This window comes from Triticum urartu, chromosome 6A (genome assembly GCF_056163025.1).
Source record: "Triticum urartu cultivar PI428250 chromosome 6A, HENAU_Tu73, whole genome shotgun sequence".
NCBI classification, from domain to species: Eukaryota; Viridiplantae; Streptophyta; class Magnoliopsida; order Poales; family Poaceae; genus Triticum; species Triticum urartu.
This window is the reverse complement of record NC_141878.1, coordinates 596288598-596314765: the sequence shown is the minus strand read 5'-3', so window position 1 is coordinate 596314765 and position 26168 is coordinate 596288598. Positions and strand designations below refer to the sequence as shown.

The following is a 26168-nucleotide window of genomic DNA, read 5'->3' as shown; positions in this document are numbered from 1 at the left end:
AAGAAGTGTGTGTGTGTGTGTGCATGCGCGCGTAAGCACGTGTGTGGTTGTTAGTGTGTGTATGCATGTGCATGTGTTGGGAGCCGGATCCTCTAACTTAGAGAAGCAAAGTCACAGTGCTACAGTGTAATCCTAGTGTAAAATGAAGAAGTAATGTTAGAGACGTTTAGCAGATTACTTACTATTGATATTTACTGCTGATATAAATAATCCAAAATTAATTTTATTGCACCATCAAATTGTTTGTATGTAATAATTATGAATGTACACATTAAATCTGTTATTTGCATATTAATTTAAATCATTTTAGCTTTAATCATATGGATTGCAAGAAGGTAAGTTAGGGTATTGTAGCTTCTCTAACTTTCCTTCTTAATGTTAGAGGATCCAGTTCATGTTGATCAGATAGAGATAGGAGAGGCGACACCATTGACATGAGATGTAAACCAATTTTAATGGGTCGAGAGACGATTAATCTCACACATTCTTATTTTGTTGTTTGAACACAGAGTACAACATGGAAGTATATATGCGATTTATATTATTATATTATTGTTTTTGCATACTGTGGACAGTACAAGTTATATTCATTTTTTGTGAGAGTATTTTGTCATTATTTCTTTTAAATTCATTTTTTTCAGGGAAGTACCAATGTACTTAGTTCACTCTTTAGAAAAACAAATTCTATTTTTTGTTTGTGTTTTTATTTTTTGTTTTTGTTTACTGAAAATAGGGCACGACGGAGAGATCTACACTAATATATGCATGCTTTTCATATTACGGAACAGTGCAAGTTTCGTGAAATATGAATGCATATTTTTTTTCATGATTTGCTTTAAATTTTATTTCTAAAAAATCTCCTTTTAGGTAATACCATGTCCTTTATTCATCCTCGGTAATCTTTTTGTTTTTGTTTTTGCATTATTATGGGAGCACAAAGGATGCGCGCTACCGTGGCTTCCGATGCATACAGTGCAATATAGGAGGTCCCGTCTCGCTTCATGCGAGATGAAGCGAGCGCTTGCATCAAGCCAAGCCAGTGGGGACGGTGGGCATTCGATCTTTTTTAAAAATAATAATATTAATTAAGCATTTGAAAATGTTAAATATGTATAAAACGTGTTGACAATGTATTAAAAATATGGAAATTTTTATCATATATATTAATTAAGGATTTGAAAATGTTAAATTTGAATGCAATTGAAAAAAGTGGAACCATAATTTCAAAAATGTTTATAAAACAATTTTAAAAAAATAAATGTGTATAAAAAATGTTGATCATGTTTTAAAAAAAGGTAATTTTACATATAAAAAACGTTCATCAAAGCAATTGAAAAAATGTTAAATGTGCATAGAAAACAATGTTGACCACATATTAGAAAAATATTAATCTTTTATTTGAAAAATGTTAATAAAGCATTCGGAAGTATTTAAAATATATATAGGAGAAAAGTTGATCGTTTGTTAATTTTTTTAGTCCTGTATTTAAATTTTTTGAATCAAGCATTCGAAAATGTTTAAAGTGTGTATAAGAAATCCATCCACTATATCTCGCTTATAGCAAGCCCTATGTTTCACTCTCCTGAAGGTGTTCTTGCATCGTGTTTTAATGGCTCGGTCCAGTTTTCCTCGCTCGCTTGCTGTACTTTATTTTATTCTAGTTATTTGCTTGTTTTCTTCTCCTTTTTATATTTTTTTTTCATTTTTTCTTCTTCATAATTTCCTTTGGTTTTCTGTTTTTCTTTTTTCACTATCTCTTTTTCATTCTTTTCACGGGTTTTATTGGATATTTCGCTCGTGATGACCATGTTCAAGGCTTGTTGTCCTTCGTTTGCGGATATTTGTTAGGATATAGTCGTCGACCATTTACACGCTTCTACCGATGGTCTCGGGCCGCTTATGGATGGTCATGGTGGCGGGTGGCCAGCCCCTGAGGGTTCGATGACCGGTGTTGAGGACACATGGCGGATACACGACTAGTGTTGACATGGCCACTCATGTTACGCTTGCTAACGTGTCGAGCTGCATTTGGCCACGGGTGTGGGTGACAGGTCCATATCTTCTCTATGAAGGCTTGGTTTTTCATGAGCCTGTTGAAAATACGTGGACCTTCTAACCCTTTATTAATCGGAGAGGAGATTTGTTCGTGTTAAGAATAAAATTTTGTGTCACGGGTTGGAGAGGCGATGGCCAAAATGCATGCGTATGTGCGTGCGCCAAACATGCACCGAGCCACGCGTTGGAGAGGCGTGCATGCATGCCCTGGTGCCCTGCGAGAAAACAGTGGGCGTAGCCAGGCCCACAGTGATGCCCAGCTCTCTCAGGGCATCTTCAACAACTGTAAGATAGGTGTTGGTAAATTTGCCACCTAGGACATAGTGTTGATGTGGCATGTAATAAATATGAAGAGAGAGCAAAGTTGTATGTAGAATAACCAACAACCTTTGCATAAGCTCAAAGGTGAAATAGAGAGCAATCACATTTATTTTCTCATCATTTATTGGATACCTTAGATACAACCCATTGGAATAGTTGTATGATAGCTTGTTGATTGATGACATGGACATTTTACCAACAAGACAAACATACAATCTATTGAAGATGCCCTGAGGGGGTTAGATTCGTCTTGAGCGAGTCGACGACTTTTCTAGTAGTATGGGGCACAAAACCGGGCCTCGTGACCTCGTGCTCTCACGTGCCTGTCACCCTCGTCTCATACTATTTTTCTTGTCCCGATAGAAATGCTCGGGTAGTCTGAAAGCTGAACTATGGCAAGATAGACTAGGCAATAGGCAACCCACACTCTGGCAATAATTAAAGGCATCTCCAACCCTAAAAGCACGCCCCGTCTAACCAAGTTGTTTGTACGCAATTTGCGATCTAACATAATAACGGTTCGGAAGTTCGTTTTCTCACAAATCGGAGGTGGACAGAGAGGAAGGCTTTATGGAAGGTCAGGCCACCAACACATAGGACTCTGACACCCCGACCCACTCAAATCTCTTTTTGGTCCACTTTTCTTTCACTTCGGCCCTTCTCCCTCTTTGCTTTGCATATGCACACTCCTCGTCTGACATAACCGTTGTACCTCTCCACAATATTATCGATATGATTTCTCTTGAATTATTCTCTATGTCGTTTGGTGATTCTTCCCCAATGCGTGAGTAGTTCCCCTAGGCATGGGAGATTTAGGTGGTCGGCAAGATTCATTAGTGCCTATCCTATATGTTGTCATTCGTGGTTACAGTTTTGTGTTGTTTATATGTGATGAACATATGCGTATTGTCCAATTTAAGGGCCCGGACAACATGATCCAAAGACCTATACAGGTAACACATATTGTTTAGTGAATTCGTGTATGTGAGCAACTTCATTTGTACTCTGTTAAAAAGCGAATTCATGACATCCAGCTGATAGGTGGAGACATCTACGTGGATCTAAGATAGTATGAGATAACGGTGATCCACCAAACCTAACGCATTGTTCTGATCTAACAACCTCAATTGCGGAGACGACCACGATGTGACAACATCAAAACAGGACTATTGAGGAGAATGGAATCTCGCGTGGAGGAGTTCTACAACTCAAGGATGACCCGCCTACCGAACAAACAATCAACACATTAGAATCATGATACAAGATAGTTGGCATTACCGTCGCACTGTCACACTTGATGTACACCATGATCCGAAGTTTCTCCGCGCCTAATCTCTGTCCTGTAGGAAGCCATTTCCATTCTTTTAATTTATATTCTTTACTTTAAAGTTATCATTACGCTCACTCCAACAATCAATCCTTATTACCACTATGGTATATTGGGACAATAGTACCGTTTGCAGGTTCTCAAACAGTTACTTCACATGTGATATGTGACAACTTGTGTGTGAATGAAACGCCACTTATTTAAACTCTCCTCTCTTTGTTGGGATGATAACTATTGTGGTACTTACATTAAGGTGCTACAGTACATGTGGTACTTATATTATGGTGCTGCTGGATTTGACACTTTGACAAAAGCTTGCTAGAGACCACCACTTCAAGGGAATCTTCTTCTCATGGGTTCGATAATCCAGGGTCACCTCTCGGGAAATAGGTGTGGGATACTCTTTTTTGTTCCAATATAGGATCAATAAGAGGAGGTATTGATAACCCACGAGTATAGGGGATCGCAACAGTTTTCGAGAGTAGAGTATTCAACCCAAATTTATTGATTCGACACAAGGAGAGCCAAAGAATATTCTCAACTATTAGCAACTGAGTTGTCAATTCAACCACACCTGGAAACTTAATATCTGCAGCAAAGTGTTTAGTAGCAAAGTAATATGATAGTAGTGGTAACGGTAGCAAAAGGTAACAGTAGTAAAAGCAATGTTTTTGGTATTTTGTAGTGATGATAGCAATAGCAACGGAAAAGTAAATAAGCGAAGAACAATATATGGAAAGCTCGTAGGCAATGGATCGGTGATGAAGAATTATGCCGGATGCGGTTCATCATGTAACAGTCATAACCTAGGGTGACACAGAACTAGGTCCAGTTCATTGATATAATGTAGGCATGTATTCCGAACATAGTTATACGTGCTTATGGAAAAGAACTTGCATGACATCTTTTGTCCTACCCTCCCGTGGCAGCGGGGTCCTTACGGAAACTAAGGGATATTAAGGCCTCCTTTTAATAGAGAACCAGAACAAAGCATTAACACATAGTGAATACATGAACTCCTCAAACTACGGTCATCACCGGTAAGTATCCCGATTATTGTCACTTCGGGGTTAACGGATCATAACACATAATAGGTGACTATAGACTTGCAAGATAGAATCAAGAACACTCATATATTGATGAAAACATAATAGGTTCAGATCTGAAATCATGACACTCGGGCCCTAGTGACAAGACTAGTCAGAATATGAAACCGGGAGATCAAAAAAGGAGAATGTTTTGTCCTGTGATGTGATGTCCATACCGATGTGAAATGGTTGTTCATACATATTCTTCTTTCTAATCAACACATTGGTTTTTCTTTTTTGAGATAAAATCGTAGCAACATTTTCTAGGTTTTCTCAAAACATAAAATGGGCAAGAGAGAAACAATAAAGAAACCAAGCCTGAATAGTGTGACAAAGCCATATGCCTCTAAGAGCATACGGAAGAAAGGCCACCCCATCAGAACTAGGAAAAAGCCAGCGCCAGTTTATTATGCAATACAAATGTTAAAAATCGGAACAGCTGTAGCGATTTTGTGGTTGCCTAACCTTGTACTCCCTCCGTCCCATAATATAAGAACGTTTTTGACACTACACTAGTGTCAATAACGTTCTTATATTATGAGACGGAGAGAGTAATTCTTAGGCTTTGCGAAGAACTGCGTGGTTGGTTTCAGACCAATTGTCAAACCCAAACCTGTCAAGATAAGTATCTGAAAGAAGATGTGAGAAAACGTCAACCATATGCATACTGGTCGACACAACTATTGAAAAGATTGAGGGGAAAAACTGAGAAAAGGGAACTCACAATGCCCATTGCAAATAAGCCGACGAGGATCATGCCCACTGCCACCAGCGTCACCGTCGCTGTTGCAACTGATGCCGCGAGCCCCAAGCCACGGGACGTCTCGCACGACCACCACCTCCACCACTGCCGTGGAACGTCTAGGAAGAGCAGGGCCGCTGTTGCTCGCGTATCACTGTAGGTCGCTCGATGTGCTTTGGTTTCTTTTTTTTTCTTTTCACTGGTTTTCTTCGGGTTTTTTCTTTTCGTTTTTCATACGTTACTTTCATGTGTTTTATCAATGGTTTTTTCTTTACTTTTAATTTTTTCCATGGTTTTATTCGTATTATTTGGGTTTCTTCTTGTTTTTTAACACATGTCTTCTTTTTCTCATTAAACAATGTACATTTATAGCGCACATGCGAAACATTTTGTTAATACACTTCGAACATTTTCCAAACAGTTGACAGCCATGTTTTGAACACTTTTCTGAATACACTGTAACATTTCCCAAATACACGTTTTACATCAAACTTTTTTACAATGTATAAAGTTTTTTGAAATTTCCATTGACATTTTTTGGAAACATGTGTATCTTTCTTTCAAATGTTACCTACCTTTTTTTAAGGGACATAAACAATTTTTTGAACCTACGGGGAGAATTTTTTACATTGTATAAACATTTTTTTAGAAAAGTCATGAACTTTTTTGGACACTGTAGAATTTTTCCTTAAAATATCATGTATATTTTTTTAATGGGATGAAACATTTTGTAACATTTGAACACAATTTTTTATATTGCATACAGTTTTTTTAATGTCACAAATACAATTTTGAAAGTTGTGATTTTTTTGGAATGTTCAAAACATGGTTTTGAATTATGCAAACATTTTTGGTACATGATATAAACATTTCTTAAAATGTCATGTACATGTTTTTTAACAATGTCACATTTTTAAAACGTCACAAACATTTTTGTACAGATGATTAACATTTTTCAATATTTTATGTGAAGTATTTTTGTAATATATCTACTTAGAATATTTGTAAATATACATTTTGCAATAGAAAACAAAAAAGGGGGGAAAATGTTAGTAAAAAAGGAAGAGAAACCAAAAAGAACATGACGTCAGATGGCCCGCGGTTATCGGGCCGGCTCAACTCGTGCAGCGGGCGGCACATAGCTCAACTCGTCGCGCCCACTGGCAAAGGCCGTCTCTCCTCTCGCTCTCGTCGCCTTGCTTCTGCCGACGTCGACAGCAAACAGCCACCGCCGTCACCGTCGCCGCGGCGGCCGATGCCGCGCGCCCCAAGCCGAGGGACGCCGGGCGCGGCCGCCAACTCCGCCGCTGCCGCGGAAGGGCCGGGAAGAGCAGGGCCGCGGGTGCCAATGCCGCGGCGGGCGAGGGCTCCAAGGAGAGCCCCGGCCCCGACCCTGCCCCCAGGCCAGTTCCGGCTCCGCCGCTCCATAGTCTGCTTGGACCGCGCCCAACGCCTGTGTTTCCCGCAGATGGGGGCGGAGTACGTGCCGGAGAAGCCCGGCCTCGACGCTGGCGACCCCCCCTCCTCGGCGCCTCCGCCCTCCGCTGCCGTCTTCGAGAAATTCGGCTTCAAGGAGCCCCCGCCGCCGCACCTCCCGCGGTTTCCGGGTCCTCCTCTCCTCCCGCCGAGGTATCCCAGTCTTCCTCCTCCCTTTTTGCTCATTTCTAAGAAATAGTGTAGGGTTTATGAAGGGGTTTCGGTGATTTAATTTGGGCGTGAGGGTTTGGTGCGTGGTAACAGCAAATGTGCTTTCTGGTTGAACTGGAATCGGGACTTGAAGGACTAAACTTTTGTTGCTGGTAGGGCGAGGAGAAGGAGAATGCAGGCGCACCCCAAATGCCACGAAGAAGAAAGGGGTCAGATGCAGTTGCGGAGGATGAAGATTGCAGAGGTGAAGCAGATGTGCGACAAGCCTGATCTTGTTGAGGTGCTTTTCCTCGTGGATCACTCGTGCATAACAGTGCAATGTCTAAACTTGTCGAACTGCCACGCTGTTGGACATATTGATGCTGTTGGATATCCATATGGCATGTTTACATGGATGCATCATCTCACATGTGCCTTGTTGTTTGTTTCCCTTGCTAGATCTGAAGTTGCTGGTTTATCCGAAGTCCTACTGGAACACCGTCCCTGTTCCAAGACACTGGTGCCAGGAACGGAATTTCTTGCAGGTTGGTGAGTTTTGAAACATCTATTTTTTTAGTATGGTAACAAATTAGTTGCTCGGTAAGTCGGTATGCAGAAGATGGTTGCATTTTCTTCCAAGTCAGCCAGGGAGTCCCTAAGATTTGGTCGCTTGGCCTAATTCCAATATTTAGTGTGCTTTGCAATATTTTGGTTGTGCCAAGGCTTTTGTTGGTGCAAAGTAGGAAAACTCAACTCATTGGCACGCCTGTTGCTTGTGCCCTTTTTGCTGACATGGATAGAGATAGTTGGCTATACTAATTAGTTATTTATTTGAGGCCCCCGTTTGCTGACATGGCTAGAGATAGCTGGCTGTACTAAATAGTTATTTATTTGAGTAACATACTTTAAACATTAATTCTTCTGAAATGTCAATCCAATTTGCGATCCGTTTGAACAGCTATATACCTTGTGATTTAATCAGTAAACCAAGACCTACATTAACTATATTTTGATGGAAAGTACTAGTATATGACATGTGGGACACATTTGCCACAGCAACAACTAGAGTTGTCATTGTCTGTACTCCAATTATCTCAACTTTACTGTCATTTTGGAGACATATTGAACTCTTGATTATGCTTTACAAAAAATTGTGGCTTGGCTATTTGGGGCAACAAACCAAACATGCCCATAATGTCCAACATGTTTCACCCTTCTTATATGGATGTTTAATTCTTGCAGAGACTGCTGTTACAATCGAGGAAGCTGAAAATGGTGTTGCGCTACTTGAATGGTTTCTGTAGTGTATATAGGATAGTTTTTTTTTGGCAGGGGTATATAGGATAGTGAATCTACTGTGTATCATTTGATGCCTGTTCTGCTGTACAAATTAGAGTCCAACTAGAGTCCATGGCTTTTGATATTCCATGCATTAGAATCAGATCGCACTTCTTGAACTGTTATCTTTTCCTTGAAGACTAAAAAAAATTCTAAACTCAAGATAGCATCTGGCACTGCCATATTTTAACATATTGCTCTGTTCATATGTTTGGATTTATGCATTATATTCGTTTTCAGGGAAAGATGGATATTGAAAAACAACCGTTCCAGCTTCCTGACTTCATTGCTGCAACTGGAATTGAAAAAATAAGACAGGTAACATACTTTCTTGGAGCTGAGGAACATACATGACCTGTTTATGTTGGTGTCAATGAAGCTACTATTTGGGTTTATTGGTTCACTGGCTGGTAAATCTAGTGTTATATTCGCAAGCTGATAAATTTCATAAACTTTCCTGCACAAAAAGGAAAGCCTAATTGATAAATGTTTATGCAAGCATACATTGAGAATGAGAACAGCAAGACATTGGAACAGAAGCAGCACGACCGTATGCAGCCCAAGATGGGGAATATGAATATGGATTATCAGGTCAATATCTCCACCTGCATATCATATTAGTTTAGTTATGTTGCCAAAGCTATATGAAGCAGATTGTGGGTCTTGCTTCCTCTGCTTTCTTCCATACAACCATGAGTTATATTGCTACTTTTTAGTGCCCTCTCTAGTTTTCTTGCTGTGTTTGTATTTTAGGCCCTCTTTTTGATGCAAACCTAAATTCTCCCTGAGTTATCTGCAAATATGAACCCATGAGAGTAACTTCCTGAGTGCCATTCTAATGTTTAGGGAACTTACACAACTAATAATGCTAGTTCTGGTGTGTAATTGATATTTGATGTAACTTTAATATATTATATCTGCCCAGTTATCAGTTTGTACCATGGTTGTCATTCAAGGCTAATAATGTTTTGTTTTCCACAGGTTTTTCATGATGCATTCTTCAAATATCAACAAAACCCAAGTTGACTAGTCATGGTGATCTGCATTATGAAGGGAAAGAGTTTGAGGTACGTACTCTACAATATTTACACAGCAAAAAAGGCAGAGACCATCCATGAGTCCATTTATGGGTCTGATGCTAAGTTCTACTTGCACATTCTACAGCTGAAGCTTAAGATAATGAAACCAGGTATGCTGTCCCAGGAGCTTAAGAAAGCTCTTGGTATGCCTGATGGTGCCCTGCCCCCATGGCTTACCAGGATGCAGGTATGTATTAACTAACCTATGTTCATCAGGTTTTCTTATTGGCAATGCTTTCATCATTAGCCAGTTGACCCCGCTTCATTTTGCCAGTTCGTCGGTCCTCCACCCTTTTATCCTTATCTGAAGATCCCAGGTTTAAATGCCCCGATCTCTCCTGGAGGTAGTTTTGAGGATGGTACCTTACCTAAACCAAACCTGCTATTAATCTATTATTTCTTTGTACCATATCCCAGTATATGAACATGTTTTTTGGATTCCTGCAGCAAGTCAAATCTTGTCAATAAAGTTAGTTGCAGTGTATTGTGGTTTTCGTGAGCAGCACTAACATTTGCTTTCTGCGATTATCTAGGAAGAACCTCTCAGTCGCAGCAAACACTGGGTAGATTCAGACGACGAAGAGGATGAAGAGGAAGAAGAGGAGGAACTAATTATTCATGCGGAAATAGAGAGTATTTGACAAAAAACTACCACATTAGGGGTTGCCATCCCACAGAACTACCACATTCAAAAAAGTGACTGATAACTACCAAAAAATTTTAATTTTGTGACTAAAAACTACCACTTTTGAAAAATGGTCAGTTTAGACGATTTGAGCACGTTTATGACATGCGGGACCCATCTGTCAAGGCTGACGTGGCGGCAAAGTCAACTCGTTCATTTTGACCATTGAGCTGACCGTTATGACAGGTGGGCCCACACGTCATTCTTCTTCTTCCTCTCTCTATCTCGCTGCCGAAGCTAGTCGCTGCCGTTCGTCTCGCCGCTGTGGCCGCGGCCCTACGGCTGCTCTCCTGCTCCTAGGCGCGGCCGCTACCGCCGTTGTCCCCGCTGTTGCCCTCTGCTTCCCGCGCCGGCGAGCCCTTGGCCTCCCCTGCTTGCTGCCGCGGAGCTCCTGCCCCGCGCCCCCTGCTGGCTTGCTGCCGTTGCGGCTTGCCGGCCCGGCCACCGCAAACTGCCCGCGCTGCCCGCCGGCCTGCGTGCCCCGCCGCAGCCCCGCTGCTGCTTGGCTCCCGCCTCTGCCGCCGCCGTGCGAACCCTCCCCGACCCGCGCTCACGACTCGCCCCGCCTCCTCCTCCCAGTGCCGCACCGCCCCCTGCAGCCCACACACGGCCACGCTCGGTGGTCGGCCAGGCCCGCATCTACCATCGAGCAGTAGCTCGCGACACCGACAGCCGGCTCCGGCGACGAGCTCGTCCGCAGGGACCCGATTGCTTTTACTAAAAAACTGAAAAGGACTTGATTGCTTTTTTATAAAACTTGCAAGGATCTGATTGCTTTTTTAAAAGTTATAGGGACCTGGTTGTTTTTATTTTTTTAAAGGGACCGATGTATGGGCCCCACCTGTCATAATGGTCAGCTTAACGGTCAAAATAAATGGAGTTGACTTTGCCGCCACATCAGCCCTGACAGGTGGGTCCCGCATGTCATAAACGTGCTTAAATCGTCTAAACTGACCATTTTTCAAAAGTGGTAGTTTTTAGTCACAAAATTAGAAATTTTTGGTAGTTATCAGTCACTTTTTTGAATGTGGTAGTTCTGTGGGACGGTAACCCCTAATGTGGTAGTTTTTTGTCAAATACTCGGAAATAGAAGAAGGCATTCGGTCTGTTGACACCATCTCAAGGTAATTCTCTATACTCCTGTTCTTTTGTTGCCAGTTATTTTAAGTTCCAGTTACCAGTTTTCTTATATCAATTAAATAGTGCAGTAGACACTTAGTTTCTAATTTTCGTTGTTGCTGTAACAGTACTCCAGCTGCTGTGGAAACACCTGATGTTATCGACCTTCAAAGCTGCAGAGGAAGGATCCAGATAACCAGCCAGGTTAGTAAACTGCTCTCTGTGTACGAGAAAGCAAAGTGGTGTTAATCATCAATGTCTTGATGGTTGACAAATCATTCTGTTATGGCACCGCTTGGCTTGGCTAGTCATTGCTGTTAATCATCAACACGCTGTTTCTTCCCTCTGAAAGTTCTTGAACACAAAGAAGAAATGATCACCCCACGGTCGCTGTTCGCGTCGAGCCACCCATATGCTTCCCTAGCCAAACCTATCGCGTAGTTCTCCCTCGATTCCCATATAGTTTGTCAACCATAAAAGTCACACGCCGCATGGCCTCACTTTGCAGGTACGTGCTGGTGGCAGCTCAAGATAAACAGTGTCATCAGGCGGCAGTATTGGTGATGGACCTGGGGAATTGGGAAAGCCTCCAAGTGACAGGTAACTTACCTATTAAAAAGTTTCGTTTTACACCATCTAATAATTGCTACATTTCCTTTGTAAACCTGCTATCGTTTCTTCCCAACCGCATAGGCACCCAACCCAGTATATGAAAATGTTTTTGGATTCCTGCATCACGATGAACCTTGTAAATTAAGTTAGTCGCATTGCAGTATGGTTTCTCTTGAGCAGAACTAACATTTGCTTTCTGCAATTATGTAGGGAGAGGAATTGGACGAAGAAGAGAAGGAACCGGAAGATGGGAAAATAGAAAAAAGCATTCTAAAAGAGGAAGAGGTACTGGAAGATGGGGAAATAGAAGAAGAAGAAGGCACTCAGGAAGAGGAAGATGAGGAGGATGAACTGGAAGATGGTTAAATAGAAGAAGCTATTCGGGAAGACGTAGAAGAGGAGGAGAACTGGAGGAAGACGGGGAAATAGAAGAAGCTACTCAGCAAGAGGAAGAAGAGGAGCCGGAAGATGGGAAATAGTACAAGGTATTTTGGCAAGAAGAGGAGGGGGGGGACTGGAAGTTGGGGAAATAGTGGAAGGCATAGGCAAAAGGAAGAAGAGGAGGAGGAGCTGGAAGATGGGGAAATGGTAGAAGGCATTCACTCTGTTGACACCATCTTAAGGTAATTATCTATACGTGTGTTCTTCTACTTTCAGTTGCCATTTTATTTTCCAATTTAATAGTGCAGTAGACACTAGGTATTCACTTGTCCTTGTTACTGTGACAGCACTCCAGCTGGCGTGGAAACACCTGATGTCATTGACCTTCGGAAGCCATCGATGAAGGAAGCAGATAATAACCAGGCAGAAAGGCCATTATACCAGGTGATGTAATGTGCTCTCTGTGTCCAAGAAAGAAAAGTGCTATTGATCATCAAGTTGTTGGTAATTAACATAGTGCTCCCTGTTAAGTTTGCTAGTCGGTGCTGATAGCCGTCAGTTTGCTCTTTCCTCCCTCTGTAGGTTCTTGAACAGAAGGAAGAAAGGACCGCCTCTGCCGGGGGCACTGTACACTGCCGCCTCCCTCGATTCACGCTTAGCTTGTCAGCCATAAAGTCACAACTCACAAGCTGCCGCATGCGCATTCTCGCGTTAATCACAGGTACGTGCTGGTGGGAGCACAAGATAAACGATAAACGTGCAGTGTAGTTGTTGTCACGTGTTATTTAAACATGTTCCTTGCCTGATATCGAGTCTTTGCTGCTTAAGAACCAGGGGCTGGAGAGAGTGGACGTCACCATCTACCTGGACCAGCTTGACGCCGTGCACGACACTCTGGTGGCAAAGTAAGACCGTCTCACCGGCCATTTTCTGCTGCAGAGTGCAGGGATATTATGCATGGTGCGACATGTTTTGGTTACCTACCTATGTGTTTCGGTTGACAGGTGCAGGGAGTTATGGGAGGAGGGAGAGAGGTGCGGGCAAGAGGAAGAGGAGGGGGGAGATCGGCAGGGAAGGGAGTTGGCCGTCGCGGTTTTCTTGGAAGAAGAAGAGCAAGAAGATGGACTTCAAGTTTTAGAAAAGTAGGAGAATGACCTTTATTTTGCGTCTGCAAACTAAACTCATTGGAGGAGGTAGATTAGCGCTGATGACCTGATGAACAGCTCCCGCCGCACGGAGGAGAATGTGAAGCTCATGCGGAGTAGTGCACATGCCGGAGTAGGAGGAACGTGGTTTAGGTGATGACTTAGGTAAGATGTAAAGTTTGATTTTTGTAAAGTGGGATTCGGCAGCGGCCTTGAAGATAGTGTCAGTGGCTAGACTTGTGAGACTGAAGATAGTGACAGTGGCCTTGAACAGGCTATTCGACTAGGAGGATGCAAAAAATAGTCGAAACATTAGAAGACTTGTTTTTCACCGTGCAGTATTTCTGTAGAGGTGGGTTTGTTTCTTCTTGTGCACGCATAATAATCTTATTATGCTCTTAGTTCTAACTCTTGTTCTAAAACTTCACACATGGCAGGTATAGTTGATCAATCCCACTACATAATTTGCCTTCTTGAGTCTGAATCACCAGATGGCCATCAAATAGCTGTTGAAATGATATCAGGAGATGGGCACTCTCACACTGCTAATCTTCCCACTTCTGTGAGCACTGTTTATGATCTAATTTAGTTTTCCTAGTGTAATACCTCTTGATCTCTGTCAGCTACATGATATTCTTTTGCAGGATCAAGCAAGGAAGTTTGTGGATCGATCATTCTTCTGGTAAGTCAGCATTTTGCCCCAAGGAAACCATTTCCTTGATAAATAAAGAACTTGTATATTTTTACAATTTTGGTTAAGTGAGGGATCAAATATGTAGTCAACTTTATTTGATGGTAGCTTGGAGGATTAGAAATATGACTATTGCTTTCCAATTAGCTGTTCTTGCATTAATTGCGAGCGAACCTTTCTGTCTGTGGTCATTTGTCTCTTAGGCAGTGACAGGCTGTTGATATGTTTAAATACTACTATGTTGTTTCTTGTTTATGGAGTGGGCATGCTAAACTAGTTCCTGCCCTGGATGAATTCAGAATTTTAGGAACCGTTGTTTTCCAATGATGCTGAAATAATATTTCAGCTCTATTTCTGAGTCTTGGATTGTGTGTGCAGATGAAAGTGAATGGCTACGCACTATGCAACTCTACGGAATGCAATGGATTCTCTGATCTCAGGCGGGTAAGATGAGGATTCTTTTTATTAATACTCGCAATTACTCCCTCTGTTCCTAAATATTTGTCTTTTTAGAGATTTCAAATGGTTACCACATACGGATGTATATAGACATATTTTAAAGTGTAGATTCACTCATTTTGCTACGTATGTAGTCACTTGTTGAAACCTCTAGAAAGACAAATATTTAGGAACGGAGGAGTAGATTAGAATCGGCCCAGTTGCACCTTCATTAGAATCAGCCAAAAAGCTGGCATCAACAAAGTGTGATGCATTTTTTTGGGGGTAAGGCCTAATCTTTATTGATTAAAGACCACATAGAGTGGGATAACGTTCACATTTAAGAGCAAATCTGGCTAATCTATGAGCTTCTACATACACATACAAAGTCAGTAACATTGGACTGGACTACTCATCTCCCCCACCGCCATCCACCGCTCGGCCCAGCTCGGCCTCACGTCAGGAACAATGGGCCTTAGCCCATCATTCCTCCATCGCAGGCCGCAGTATATAAATGGCGATCCTCCTTTCCACGCCGCCCCCTCCCACCTAGGGTTCCACCATCTTGTCAAAAGAAAAAGAAAAAAACTAGGGTTCCACCAGAGAGCAAAGGGGATCGGGTGTCAGTTATGCGCCACCGCCTGCCCTGCGCCGATCTCCCCCCTCTCGCCGTCGCAATCGCCGTCGGATGCCTCGAATGAGGATCCACTGCTGCTTGCGAACAGGCGACCAAATAAGCAGCTCCCCCTTTGGGAGCTGCAGCCCCCAATCGAATCAGCAAGAGCAGCAGCTCTTTTGGGAGCGGCGGTCCGCAATCAAGCGGCTCTTTCCGAGCTGCGACCGGCAATCGAAGCAATCAAGCGGCTCCTCTCCGAGCCGCAGTCCGCAATCGAAGCAGCTCCCTTCTTTAGTGGCTAATCCGGAATCAAAGCAGTCCTTTCCGGATTACAATCAGAAACAGGCCCTCTTTCGAATTCAGTCTCCGAGTCTCCATTGGTGGCGGCAACCCAGCAGATATATACATATCTGGCCGGGCGGACACCGCGCTTCTCGCAGCCAATCTTCGGAGGAGACGGCAACTCGTGAGCCAATTCACGGTGACCAATTCTTCTCGGGCCTCGACGGATCTACGCAGGAGCCATGGGGGTGAGTTCACTGTCCTCTTCTCCTCTCGGTCTTCTGTCTAAAAATTGTACTCCAAATTGCATCTATTTGAAGTCTTATTACAGGGAGTAGTTTTTTTTTTGCTCTTGGACTACATCAAATCGCATCTCTGCAATTGTATAAAATTTAACATCTTCGAAACTGAATCAAAATTTGATAATTGCAATTTTTGCGTGCCAAAAAATATGCAAGTCTGTGTGGCTTGTACTACATTGGAATTGCCCTTCCTTTACATAAGATATTTTGTTTTCAGAGAGAACCCTTTAGTGGGAGTTAAAAATTATGCAATGGAGCATCCTGTTATTCTAAGAAACTTGCAACTTTGTGATTGTATAAAAGTTGCTTTTTTAATATTGCAAGAAAAATATGCCAAGTTTGTAATATTTATACTAAATCAAAGTTATGTCTTTGTGATTGTAATTGCATATCTGAGAATATTTGCGACTTGTGAAATTAACTCTTATTTGTTTCCATGCCAAATGCAGAAAGGCAGTAGAGATGATATGCTCAGCGCATTGCCTGACGACATTCTGGTCAACATTCTTGACCGACTCAATGTCCCTGAGGCTGCAAGAACCAGCATCCTGGCCAGACGGTGGGGTCAGCTTTGCGGCAAGCTGTCTCGGCTTATAATAAGCGTGCAGGACTTCCTCCCCGAGGGTGTGTTACACAGCAACGTCTCTGTTGATGAATTGGTCCGGACCAATGCGGCTGTGGTCCAAGCGACAGAGAGCATACTGGCACGCAGAAATCCTGGTGAACACACCATCCGCCTACTATCTACGACATTCTACTTGAGAGATGATGCCCCCCTATCCATCGGACGTGCTGTTGGTCATGCCATGGCGACGCACTTGGTTGAGGTTGCCAAATTCAGTGTTAGGACAGGGACGGATGACATTGCTGAAATAGACAATGATGAACTTGTCACCTGTGGGAGAAAATTCATGGTGTTCTTTGATGCTTGTTCAAATGCATTTGTTGGTCTCACTAGCCTTGAACTACAGAATTTGAGATTTGGTGAATCGGACATATCCAGCATCCTAGTCTCCTGCAAGCGGTTGAAGCATCTGCACTTGTACAATTGTGACTCTGGTGAACACAGCACGCTCCAAGTTGAACATGCTCATCTCAATGAGCTTTGTATCACCCAGTGTCGTCTCACACATGTTAAGCTGAGCTGGCTCCCTCAACTCACACTGTTGGTCTTTGATGGTTGGATAGATTTTGATGATCCACTATTTATTGGTCATGTCCCATTGCTCACGTCTGTAAGCCTCACAAACGTTGCCCTTAGTTTCAACAAAATGTTCAAGTTAAGTGAGTTTCTTAGCAGTACCTCTGTACAAAATCTGAAGTTGGGATTTAGATCCGAAAAGGTAAGTCGAGATTGTAGCTTTGTGAGCCGTACTTCACTTACTCTGCTCATCTCATCATGCGTTTTTATTCCTTGCAGATTTGGGTTCAGCCAGAATGTCCAACTCAAAGTCTGGCATCTGTCTTTTGCCAGCTAAGATTTGTGAATCTGGTTAATCTTCCTGAAGGGTATGATCTCACCTGGACAATGTTTATTCTTGAAGCTGCACCCTTACTGAAGGATCTATACATCACAGTATGTGCTTACCTATACATCTCTTTTTGCTACATGGGCTTAATATGAGTACAAATGTCTGCTCTATTGAATTTATTTTCATCTTTGTTGTTTTTATGTCATGCAGGTATGGGATCATGCGTGTTCAATGGAGATGGATGAGAAGAGGAAAAAAAAATTATATAGTGAGGACAAGGGTGTAGAGTGGGACTCGGCCACAGCTGATTTCCAACACCGCAGTTTGGTTACACTTGTCATCTGTGGCTTTGAATCTGAAGATTACTTTGTGAATTATGTCAGACGTGTTATGGTAGCGGCCGTGAATCTAGAGGATGTGTTCCTGTATAGTAGGTTGTTGTGTGCTAACTGCAAAGACGAAAAGCAGGTCAGGTTCCCCTGGACTAAAAGGCAGAGGATTTCATTGAAGAAGAGAATAACTGTGGGGATTGAGTCCTTTGCCATAATTCACTCCAACAAGATGGTAAGGGATGATCATCAAGCAAAAATTCTGTACCCGGAGTGCTCACGGTTTGACACAAGTTGCTGATTTAACATTGAAGCTGTTGGAAGTGTTAGTTACTCCTCAATGGAGATGGATGAGGAGAAGAGGAAAAAAGAATCATATAGTGAGGACAAGCTGATTTCCAACACCTCAACACCTTGATTTAACATTGTTGGAAGTGTTGTTACTTTTGTTAAGGTGTTGTTTGGATAGGCAGTATACGCAAAACCGGATCTCCACAAACCAGGGAAACGGTGTAACAAACTAAAATCTTGTTTGGCAACTCTAACCAATCCGTGAATATAGAAAACTTGGCTTTCTAAAAACCCAGATTTCAGGTATATAGAAAAACGACTAATAGTCGTTTTTTCATAAATGAGATTTACATAAACTGGATCCCAACTGAGAGCAGAGCAAGTGTTTGCCGGCAGCTGCACGCGGGGTCGTGCAAGACGGAGGGGACGCGACGAGGCGGTTGGTCCGACGACCTCGGGGAGCAGAGCAATCGCCCCCTCCGAGGCGGTTGGTCCGACGACCTCGGGGAGCAGAGCAATCGCTCGCCAGCGGCTGTGTGTGGAGTCGTGCAGGCCAGAGGGGACGCGAGAAGCAGCTGACGGCAGAGTCAGTGCATGGGGACGACCGGACGACGACCTCGGGAACCAGCAGATGCCCTCGCCTGCGGCCGAGTGTGGAATCAACGGAGGTTGAGGGGAAGCGAGAAGCAACCCGAGGAAGAGTCAGTGCAGGGGGGCGACCACCCAGGGGCCAACGGATGCCCTCGCCGTCTGCCGCGCGCGGAGTCAGTGGAGGTCGGAGGGGATGCGAGAATTAGCCTGGGGCGACTACCTCGGAGACCATGGGAAGTGCGAGCAGGAGGCCGCATGCAGAGTCATGGAGGCCGGAACGAAGTACGGCAGCAGCATGGGATTCGTACGGCATGTTGTCGAGCTTGTATGTCTCGTCAATGGGAAAGCAAGGATGAAGGTCATGGACGAGGTAGGATAAAGCTAATGTTTGTTATCCAAACAAAAAACTCTAAGGACCTTAGTTTATTAATTCTCTACCCAAACAAAGATTCCTGTAAACACGTTATTCATAAAATGAATAGTAAAACCGGTTTCCCTAAAAATGAGCTAAAAACTTGTTTTCTACAACCCCACCACTAATCCTCGCTATCCAAACAACCCCTAAGAGTTCTTCTAATTTTGTTTTGACCTTATGAACTGTATTCTTATTTTATGATGATGGAAGGATGATGAATACTGAACTATTATTCGCATAAATTTAAGTGACATGTTGGCTAATGTGTCGTCAATTGTTCCAAAAGAAGGAACATGAATAAGCATGCCTTGTTTTGGTAAGCTAAGTGTATTTACAATGAAAATGCAAATCGGGAGCAGCTCCCATTGAAGCAGAACAGTCCGTAGCAATGAAAAATAAGCTTCAAATCATCATTTTATTTCTGTACATCAAAAGATAAGGTTCTGTCGTCTACATCAAACAATAGCTTGAATAGCATGAAACAAGTTCATTACCAATAGTGTCTCCATCAAATATGATGTTATTTCTATGATTACAAATGCTGCAACATCCTAGGATGAGGTACATGTTGCTTCCGATATTGTACTCCCTCCGCCAAATACAAGTCTTTTTAGATATTACAAGAAGTGACTACATACGAAGCAAAATGAGTGAATCTATACTCTAAAATATATCTACATGCATCCTCCATATGTTATAGTCCATTTGAAATGTCTAAAAAAGACTTATATTTAGAAATGGAGGGAGTACATCAAGTATGTCGAGAGTGGCACGTCTGGGCCCTTCTCCTAGTTGAGCCTCTATAATCTTCTAATAAAGAGAAGTGAGAGGAAACCATACATAAACTGGATTAACCTGTGCACCCATGGCACATTTTGAACTCTGAACAATCGTACTGGTAAACTATCCTTAATAATAAACAAAAGAGAAGGTCAACTCGGATCACAGCTGCTTCAATATGCAGTGAAGCACGGTTTTTTTTTCTTTTCAAAATCGCCAGTCGCACCTGACCTGGTCGAACCGCGCCGCTCCCACCTGGTCGGACCGCACCTGACCTGGTCGAACCGCGCCGCTCCCCCTGGCTGTCGCTGTCCTCTGAAGAAGAGAAGAGAAGAGAAGAGAAGAGAAGAGGATGCAACAGACCAGCTGTTTGTGCCAGCGGGGCGGGGCGGGGCGGGGCGGCGCAACGCTGCAACCTGCGGAGACGTACAAGAGCGGTACGGCGCGTAGGAGCAGGAGCACGACGATGCGGGGGTGCAGCAAGGCGGGCGCGGTCCAGGACGAGGAGCGGGCGACCATGCCAAACAGCCGGCGTTCACGTTTTCTCCTCGACGCCTCGTGCACCTCCGCCGGTGCCGCCTCGTGCCACGCTCGCCCCGGCCATCGTCGGCGTTGCTCGAGATCCTCTCCGGCCGTCTCCCGCCGAGCTCCTCCCCTCCCGCTGACCTCCGCGTTAATGGCTCCCCTGTAGACGCCCTGTTGGGTCTAACCCTAGCTAGCTTGAACTAGTTTTCAAGGACGGAGGTAGATGAAAGCAAACAGGGACTCGCATGTTTCTGGCAACGTACGCCACGGCGCCAAACGCCCTCTTTCTCCTGTTATATAAAGCTGGACACACCAGATCGTATCTGGCCTAACAACCTACGTATAACAACCTGGACGCTCTGCCAAACTCAGATCACAGCCAGGTTTGTAGCTAACAGAAACGCAGCGCTAACGGAGCCTCCTAGCGATCCGGTCTTCCATCGATCGTGAGCCCGGCTTGCTCGTCCGCCCGACCTGGACGCCAGGTTCCTCCTGTTACACCTGCTGTACGCTATCTCGATCGCCACAAACCGGCTAGACTCGACCCAAACACACGCGCACACCTACGCTAGCTGGTGACCATGGACACGAACGTGCACACACACACGCGACGCACATCCGCACACACGGTTTATTCCTAACAGCCTCTACGGCTACGTCACCCAGACCCAGCGGCAGCGCCACCTTCTCTTCCCGCTCCTCACCGTGCGCGAGACGATGAGCTCCACTTCAGCGCACGCCTCCGCCGCGGTCGACGACCTCGCCCTGACCCGCATCGCGGGCACCAGGGTAAGGACCTCTCTGCCCGCCATCGTCGGCCCCAACGGCGCTCGCCACCTTCCAAGAAGACCAGCACGTACTACATGGTATCATCATGTGCCACTCCACTCCAAGCTCACTCTCCCATGGCCATGCATGTACACCCACCGAGCAAGCCAAACTAAGCTCACCCAAGCCCAATCATCCACGCTTCACTGAGCTTCAGCCAACGCAAACGATAAAGCTAGCAACCACGAAGCTCATCGTCTTCCACCATGCATCCGGCAGGTGAAGCACCCCCTTCACTAGGCTAAACTAGCTAGCAACCATCCAGGAAGACGACGAGCTAGCGAGCGAATAAATGAAGAGCGGAGGAGTAGAAAGCAGCAGGTGCGAGGTGGAGGCCGCGGGCATCAACTACCACATCACTGTCTCTGCCCGGCCTCAACCGCTCAAGATATGGAGCAGGCCCGACGAGTCGACCTCCTCCTCGACGCCGCTGGCGACCCTGCTGCGCCTACACCTCCGCCGGTGAGCCGCAGCAGCCTAGTGCTCCGCAACGTGAGCTGACGCGCGCGCCCCCGGCGAGCTGCTCGCCATCGTCGGCGCCGGCAAGTCCACGCTGCTCGAGATCCTCTCCGCCCACCTTGAGCCCAGCTCCTCTCCTCCTACTGAACTCCGCGTCAATGGCTCGCCTGTGGACGCCGCGGCCCTGCGCGGACTCTGCGGCTACGTCACCCAGCGCGACATCCTCTTCCCGCTGCTCACGGTGCGCGAGACGCTCCACTTCAGCGCGCGCCACGGTTGACGCGCTCGTCGACGACCTTGTGCTCGCCCCGCGTCGCCGATGCCAGGGTCAAGGACCTCTCCGGCGGCGAGCGCCGGCGCTTGTCCATCGGCGTCGAGGCCGTGCGCGACCCCGCCGTGCTGGTGCTCGGGCCTCGACAGTGCGTCCGCGCTCAAGATCGTGGGCGCGCTCCGGGCCATGGCCGAGACGCGCGGGCGCACCGTGGTGCTCAGCATCCACCAGCCCGGCGCGCGCATCGTCAAGATGTTCGATGCGTGCTCCTGCTCGCCGCCAGCTCTGTGCTCCACCACGGCTCCGTCGACGTGCTCCACTCGCTGCTCGCCGGCGCCGGCCTCCGCTTGCCCCCGCATGTGGACGCCGTCGAGTTCGCCATGGACTCCGTGGTCCAGCACTCCAGCTCCGCTTCCACCTGCACCCTCCAGCAGCAGCAGCAGCGCGACCGCCGTTACACGCTGCAGTAGCTCTTCCAGCAGCACAAGCTCCAGGCCCAGGCCGACGGCGTGGATTTCAGTGATGCGATCCTTCGCTGTCCTAACAGTGAATTCGGCATTCTCGACCATGTGTGTCGCCATGGCATGACTAACAGCATGTCCAATGGATATTGGGACATTGTCTCTCAAGTAGAACGTCATAGATAGAAAGCAGATCATGTGTTCACCTGGATTTCTGCGTGCCAAGCCTCTTCCTGCAGCCAGAATTTTATTCTGTTTCTAATTTAGGTGGTGATTTTCAAGCTATAAAATTGTTAGTGAAACTATTTTTTATTAAATGCTACTTAAGTTTGATGATTACCTATGGAAAATATGGCTGATGATTATTTCTGAACCTGCACTTTGAATTGCTGGCATGGTCTTACACGAATTGTATGGTTTTGTAGTACAAGTCACAAATTTGACAGATACTCTAAATGAAACAGGTTGACTCCAACAAATACTATATATGCCACAAATTTGTAGACTATACTCGTACTAATTAAATGACAGCTCATGCATGAAAAGAAAATAACATCTCAGCATTGTTATACTGTCATCATACAAGTTTCACGCATAGATACCAACTGCCTAAAATTGTTTGCCACAACTGAATTTGAACGGCATGCATATATATAGAGCATTTGCCCATCAAACATTCTTCTATTCAGAAAGCTAGCTGTATGAATGTCTTATGACCGATCTTTATGATCAAATCAACAGCTGATCTGTTACTTTAGAAACCAGAAGGCTAAACAGTCCATGTACTTTTCTCTCTGCTATGAAATTAACCAGGTCGGATATTGAAATACAAGACAAGAACTATTAACCAGCAGACTAAACACTCTATGTGCCTTCCATTCAGCTCATTTTATAATTTATATACAAGTCATTTTGGGGGCTTGGGTTCAACCAATCACTCATACAGCAAGCGAAAGTAGAGTTTTCATTTGTTTTCCAAGCCACCAAAACGCTATAACGAACAACCCTATAACGAACAATCTGTCAGAACTCACCTGTATGGCTAGAACTCAGCAAGACACAAGGACACCTACTGGGTATCATAGCAAAAGTAAGCGAAGCAGGATTCGACACACTGCAACTTTCAGCGGTGGATACAACGTCGACCTTTCTTACAAAATTTAGATTTCCGCACATTTGCTTTCCATGGACAGACCATTGCCATCACTGAGATGACCTTTCCTCTCGATTCACTTCACATGATATCTTTCTCTGTTTTGTTGCATAATGTGTGTTCATGTCAGCCATAAAGCACCCTCTGCTTACCTTTTTTGGCTAAGTTTCTTAAATTTATTCGAACATATTGTTGAGTTGCCCTGCGATCATCAACACATAAATGCTGACGGTAGCACATTCTTCATTATATTTAACAACATTTTCCCACATGTTTACTGCAGAGTCCAGGCTCGAGAGAATTTGGAAACTCGGTATTTAAATCTGTGAGTAAGTTGATAACCCAATTCAAGAAATCGGTGATTCACATAAGTGGTTCTTTAGTTGATTGGCTTCTCTAGGAAAAAAAACTGAAAAGAAAGACAAAGCGTCTCTGTGATGTGCCTTTTCCAGTTTCAGTTTTTTATATAGGACTGTGATATTTGGTATATGTGTGCTATATAAGCAAAATTGCCACACTTTTACTTCTTTCATTTTAAAGTACCACATGACCCCACTTCCTTCGACCCCACAGGCTCGCCCGAGAAACTTGCTTCTCCTGCACATCTCGTGCGTCCACCCTCGAGAAACTGTCACTTCTTCACGTCTACCACATGATAAAAAAAATATTGTGCATGTGGGATTCGAACCCACACCTCCTTGGCACCAAAGCGCGCCACCACAACCAACTCACCCTTAGGTGTTTGTTGGTTAAACTAAAGAAACTAATCGTTTTGACCCCTTTTCTTTCCAATTGTGTTGCTACAAAAAAGTACAGAAAATTACCACGATTTCCCCTCAGGACAAAGTCACCATGGTATTCGCATGCAAGTTATCAAGTCTGTGTTGCGTAAGTTATCGTGCTATTTACATAGAACTTACCAGGTACTATGTTTCAACAACTACACCCCTTTCAAAGTTACCACTATGTTTGTACACAAGTTATAAGGTCTTCGATGTGTAAAATACCATGGTACTTACACATAAGTTATCAGGATATGTGTACATCAACCTCGCCCCTGGTCAAAGTTACCATTGGGGATTGTACATGAGTTATCGGATCTACAGTTCATATATTATCATGGTACTTACACCTAAAAACCTGGGTGTGTTTCGGTAACTTTTTCCATAGGTCAAAAATTACCATGATGTTTTTGCGTAACTTATCATGCCTATAGCGGGTCAAAGTGGGCCGTTTTTCTTGGCCAACCCACGAGCACGTGTGCCCCTCATGACACTAAACATTATGTGGCTTTTCCGTGGCACATATGTGGTGTGTTCATCTAAGAGGCCCCGCAAAGTGAATGTATGTTTTTAACAACTTGTTTTCCTTTGGTAAAAAGTTACCATCATGTTTATATTGTAAGTTATTGGTTATGCGGTGCTTATATTATCATGTTATTCACACAAAAAATATAGGGAATGTTTTGAACAACTTTTTCCCGGGACAAAAGGTTATCATGGTGGTTCTAGGTAATCTATCAAGCCCGCAGTGCTTAAAATATCGTGCTATTTACACAAAATTTATCAGGGGTATGTTTCAGCAAAAATTTCCCCCCACGGGTCAAAAACTTATAATGGTGTTTAGTTATCGCGGTGCATATGTTTTCATGCTATTTACACATAAAAATACCAGGGGAGGGATGTATAGTACCGTGCTATTTACCGGAGTATCTTTTTCAAAAAAAAATCCTTATGGTCAAAGTTACCATGGTGTTTCTACCTCAGTTATCATATGTGCGTTGCGTATATTACCATCTATTTACATATAAATTATCTGGTATCTTTTCACATTTTTCTTCCCCAATGGTTAAAGTTACCATAATGTTTGTATCTAAATTATCAGGTCTATGGTGTGAATGTTATCGTGTTATTTACAGAAATTACTGGGGGCCGGGGTTCAACAAATTTCTTCCCAATGATCAAAGTTACCACGATGCTTTCACCAAAGTTATCACGCCTTCAATGCTTATGACCGTGCTACTTACACATAATGTACCACGTGGTATACAAAAGTTATCATGTTGGTGGTGCGTCATTTATCATGGTGGTGATGGAGAATTTACCACGGGAAAAGTTTATGTGCCAGATTTGATAAGTGAAGCAAAAGTTTTCCGGTGCTAAAATATTAAATACAAAACATGTCAAAAACAGTATTTTTCTTAGCTTGTTCAACAATGAGTGTCATAGGCAAGGTGGTTAGCTCTCTTTGTTGATTACCTGCAGACCAGAGATCAAATCTCAATCCAAGCATTATTTTTGTCCATAAATCGGGAAGGCGCGTGGGGCCGTAACTGATGATTGAAAGGAAGGAGATCGGGAGGGCAGCCGGAATTGACGGTGCTGGATGCGTGTGGCAGTTTTGCAATCTGCCACACGATTGCCACTTACATATTTCGTTTTATATATTTAGGTGCTGCACTTTTTTTTGTACTGATGATAAATTCTTTTAAGATGAACGCACACCTTTGATAACAGGGTTCATGAAGGAGCGTTTTATACAAGGCACTAGCTCATCTATCCAGAATAATTTTCGCTCGAAGAACAGCTATGGATCCATTCGTTCCTCAACCGTAAAACTTTCCTAAGTTTAGATACACCACTTGGAAAAATGGATTGGTTTAAAAACTTTGATTTCAGGTCAGGTTACTATAAATACTGTTTCCATTGCAGTCTTATTTACAATGCACAGATTGTCGATTTAGGTG

At 44.0% G+C, this 26168-nt stretch overlaps 2 protein-coding genes, 1 long non-coding RNA gene and 1 pseudogene across 8 annotated transcripts; 3 read left to right on the top strand and 1 right to left on the bottom strand.

The window, feature by feature from the left end:
- Positions 1-6679: 6679 nt before the first annotated feature.
- LOC125515579 (uncharacterized) lies at positions 6680-9567 on the top strand. The gene is made up of 7 exons (XR_015609125.1): positions 6680-6936; positions 7002-7162; positions 7337-7460; positions 7619-7704; positions 8402-8815; positions 8997-9088; positions 9479-9567. It is a non-coding gene; the product is annotated as an uncharacterized LOC125515579 (long non-coding RNA).
- Positions 9568-9850: 283 nt separating this feature from the next.
- On the top strand, positions 9851-13281 carry LOC147966958 (uncharacterized). 2 transcript variants are annotated; one of them, XM_087529198.1, is made up of 8 exons: positions 9851-9920; positions 10110-11385; positions 11509-11584; positions 11889-11980; positions 12203-12615; positions 12721-12817; positions 12956-13094; positions 13202-13281. In XM_087529198.1, the coding sequence occupies exons 5-8, from the start codon at positions 12461-12463 to the stop codon at positions 13249-13251; spliced, it is 441 nt and encodes a 146-aa protein (XP_087385324.1). In that variant the 5' UTR covers positions 9851-9920; positions 10110-11385; positions 11509-11584; positions 11889-11980; positions 12203-12460; the 3' UTR covers positions 13252-13281. The 2 variants fall into 2 exon arrangements, with proteins under 2 accessions (XP_087385324.1, XP_087385325.1); XM_087529199.1 differs by having other exon boundaries at positions 13208-13280.
- Positions 13282-13531: 250 nt separating this feature from the next.
- LOC125515578 (F-box/LRR-repeat protein At3g26922) lies at positions 13532-18230 on the top strand. 5 transcript variants are annotated; one of them, XM_087529193.1, is made up of 7 exons: positions 13532-13683; positions 13793-13870; positions 14163-14200; positions 14588-14653; positions 16297-17190; positions 17268-17423; positions 17530-18230. In XM_087529193.1, the coding sequence occupies exons 2-7, from the start codon at positions 13810-13812 to the stop codon at positions 17947-17949; spliced, it is 1635 nt and encodes a 544-aa protein (XP_087385319.1). In that variant the 5' UTR covers positions 13532-13683; positions 13793-13809; the 3' UTR covers positions 17950-18230. The 5 variants fall into 5 exon arrangements, with proteins under 5 accessions (XP_087385319.1, XP_087385322.1, XP_087385320.1 ...); XM_087529194.1 differs by having other exon boundaries at positions 13537-13683; positions 13780-13870; XM_087529196.1 differs by lacking the exon at positions 14163-14200 and adding an exon at positions 13956-14080 and having other exon boundaries at positions 13535-13870.
- A 2976-nt stretch (positions 18231-21206) lies between these two features.
- On the bottom strand, positions 21207-22497 carry LOC125517082 (uncharacterized; annotated as a pseudogene).
- Between the last annotated feature and the right edge of the window lie 3671 nt (positions 22498-26168).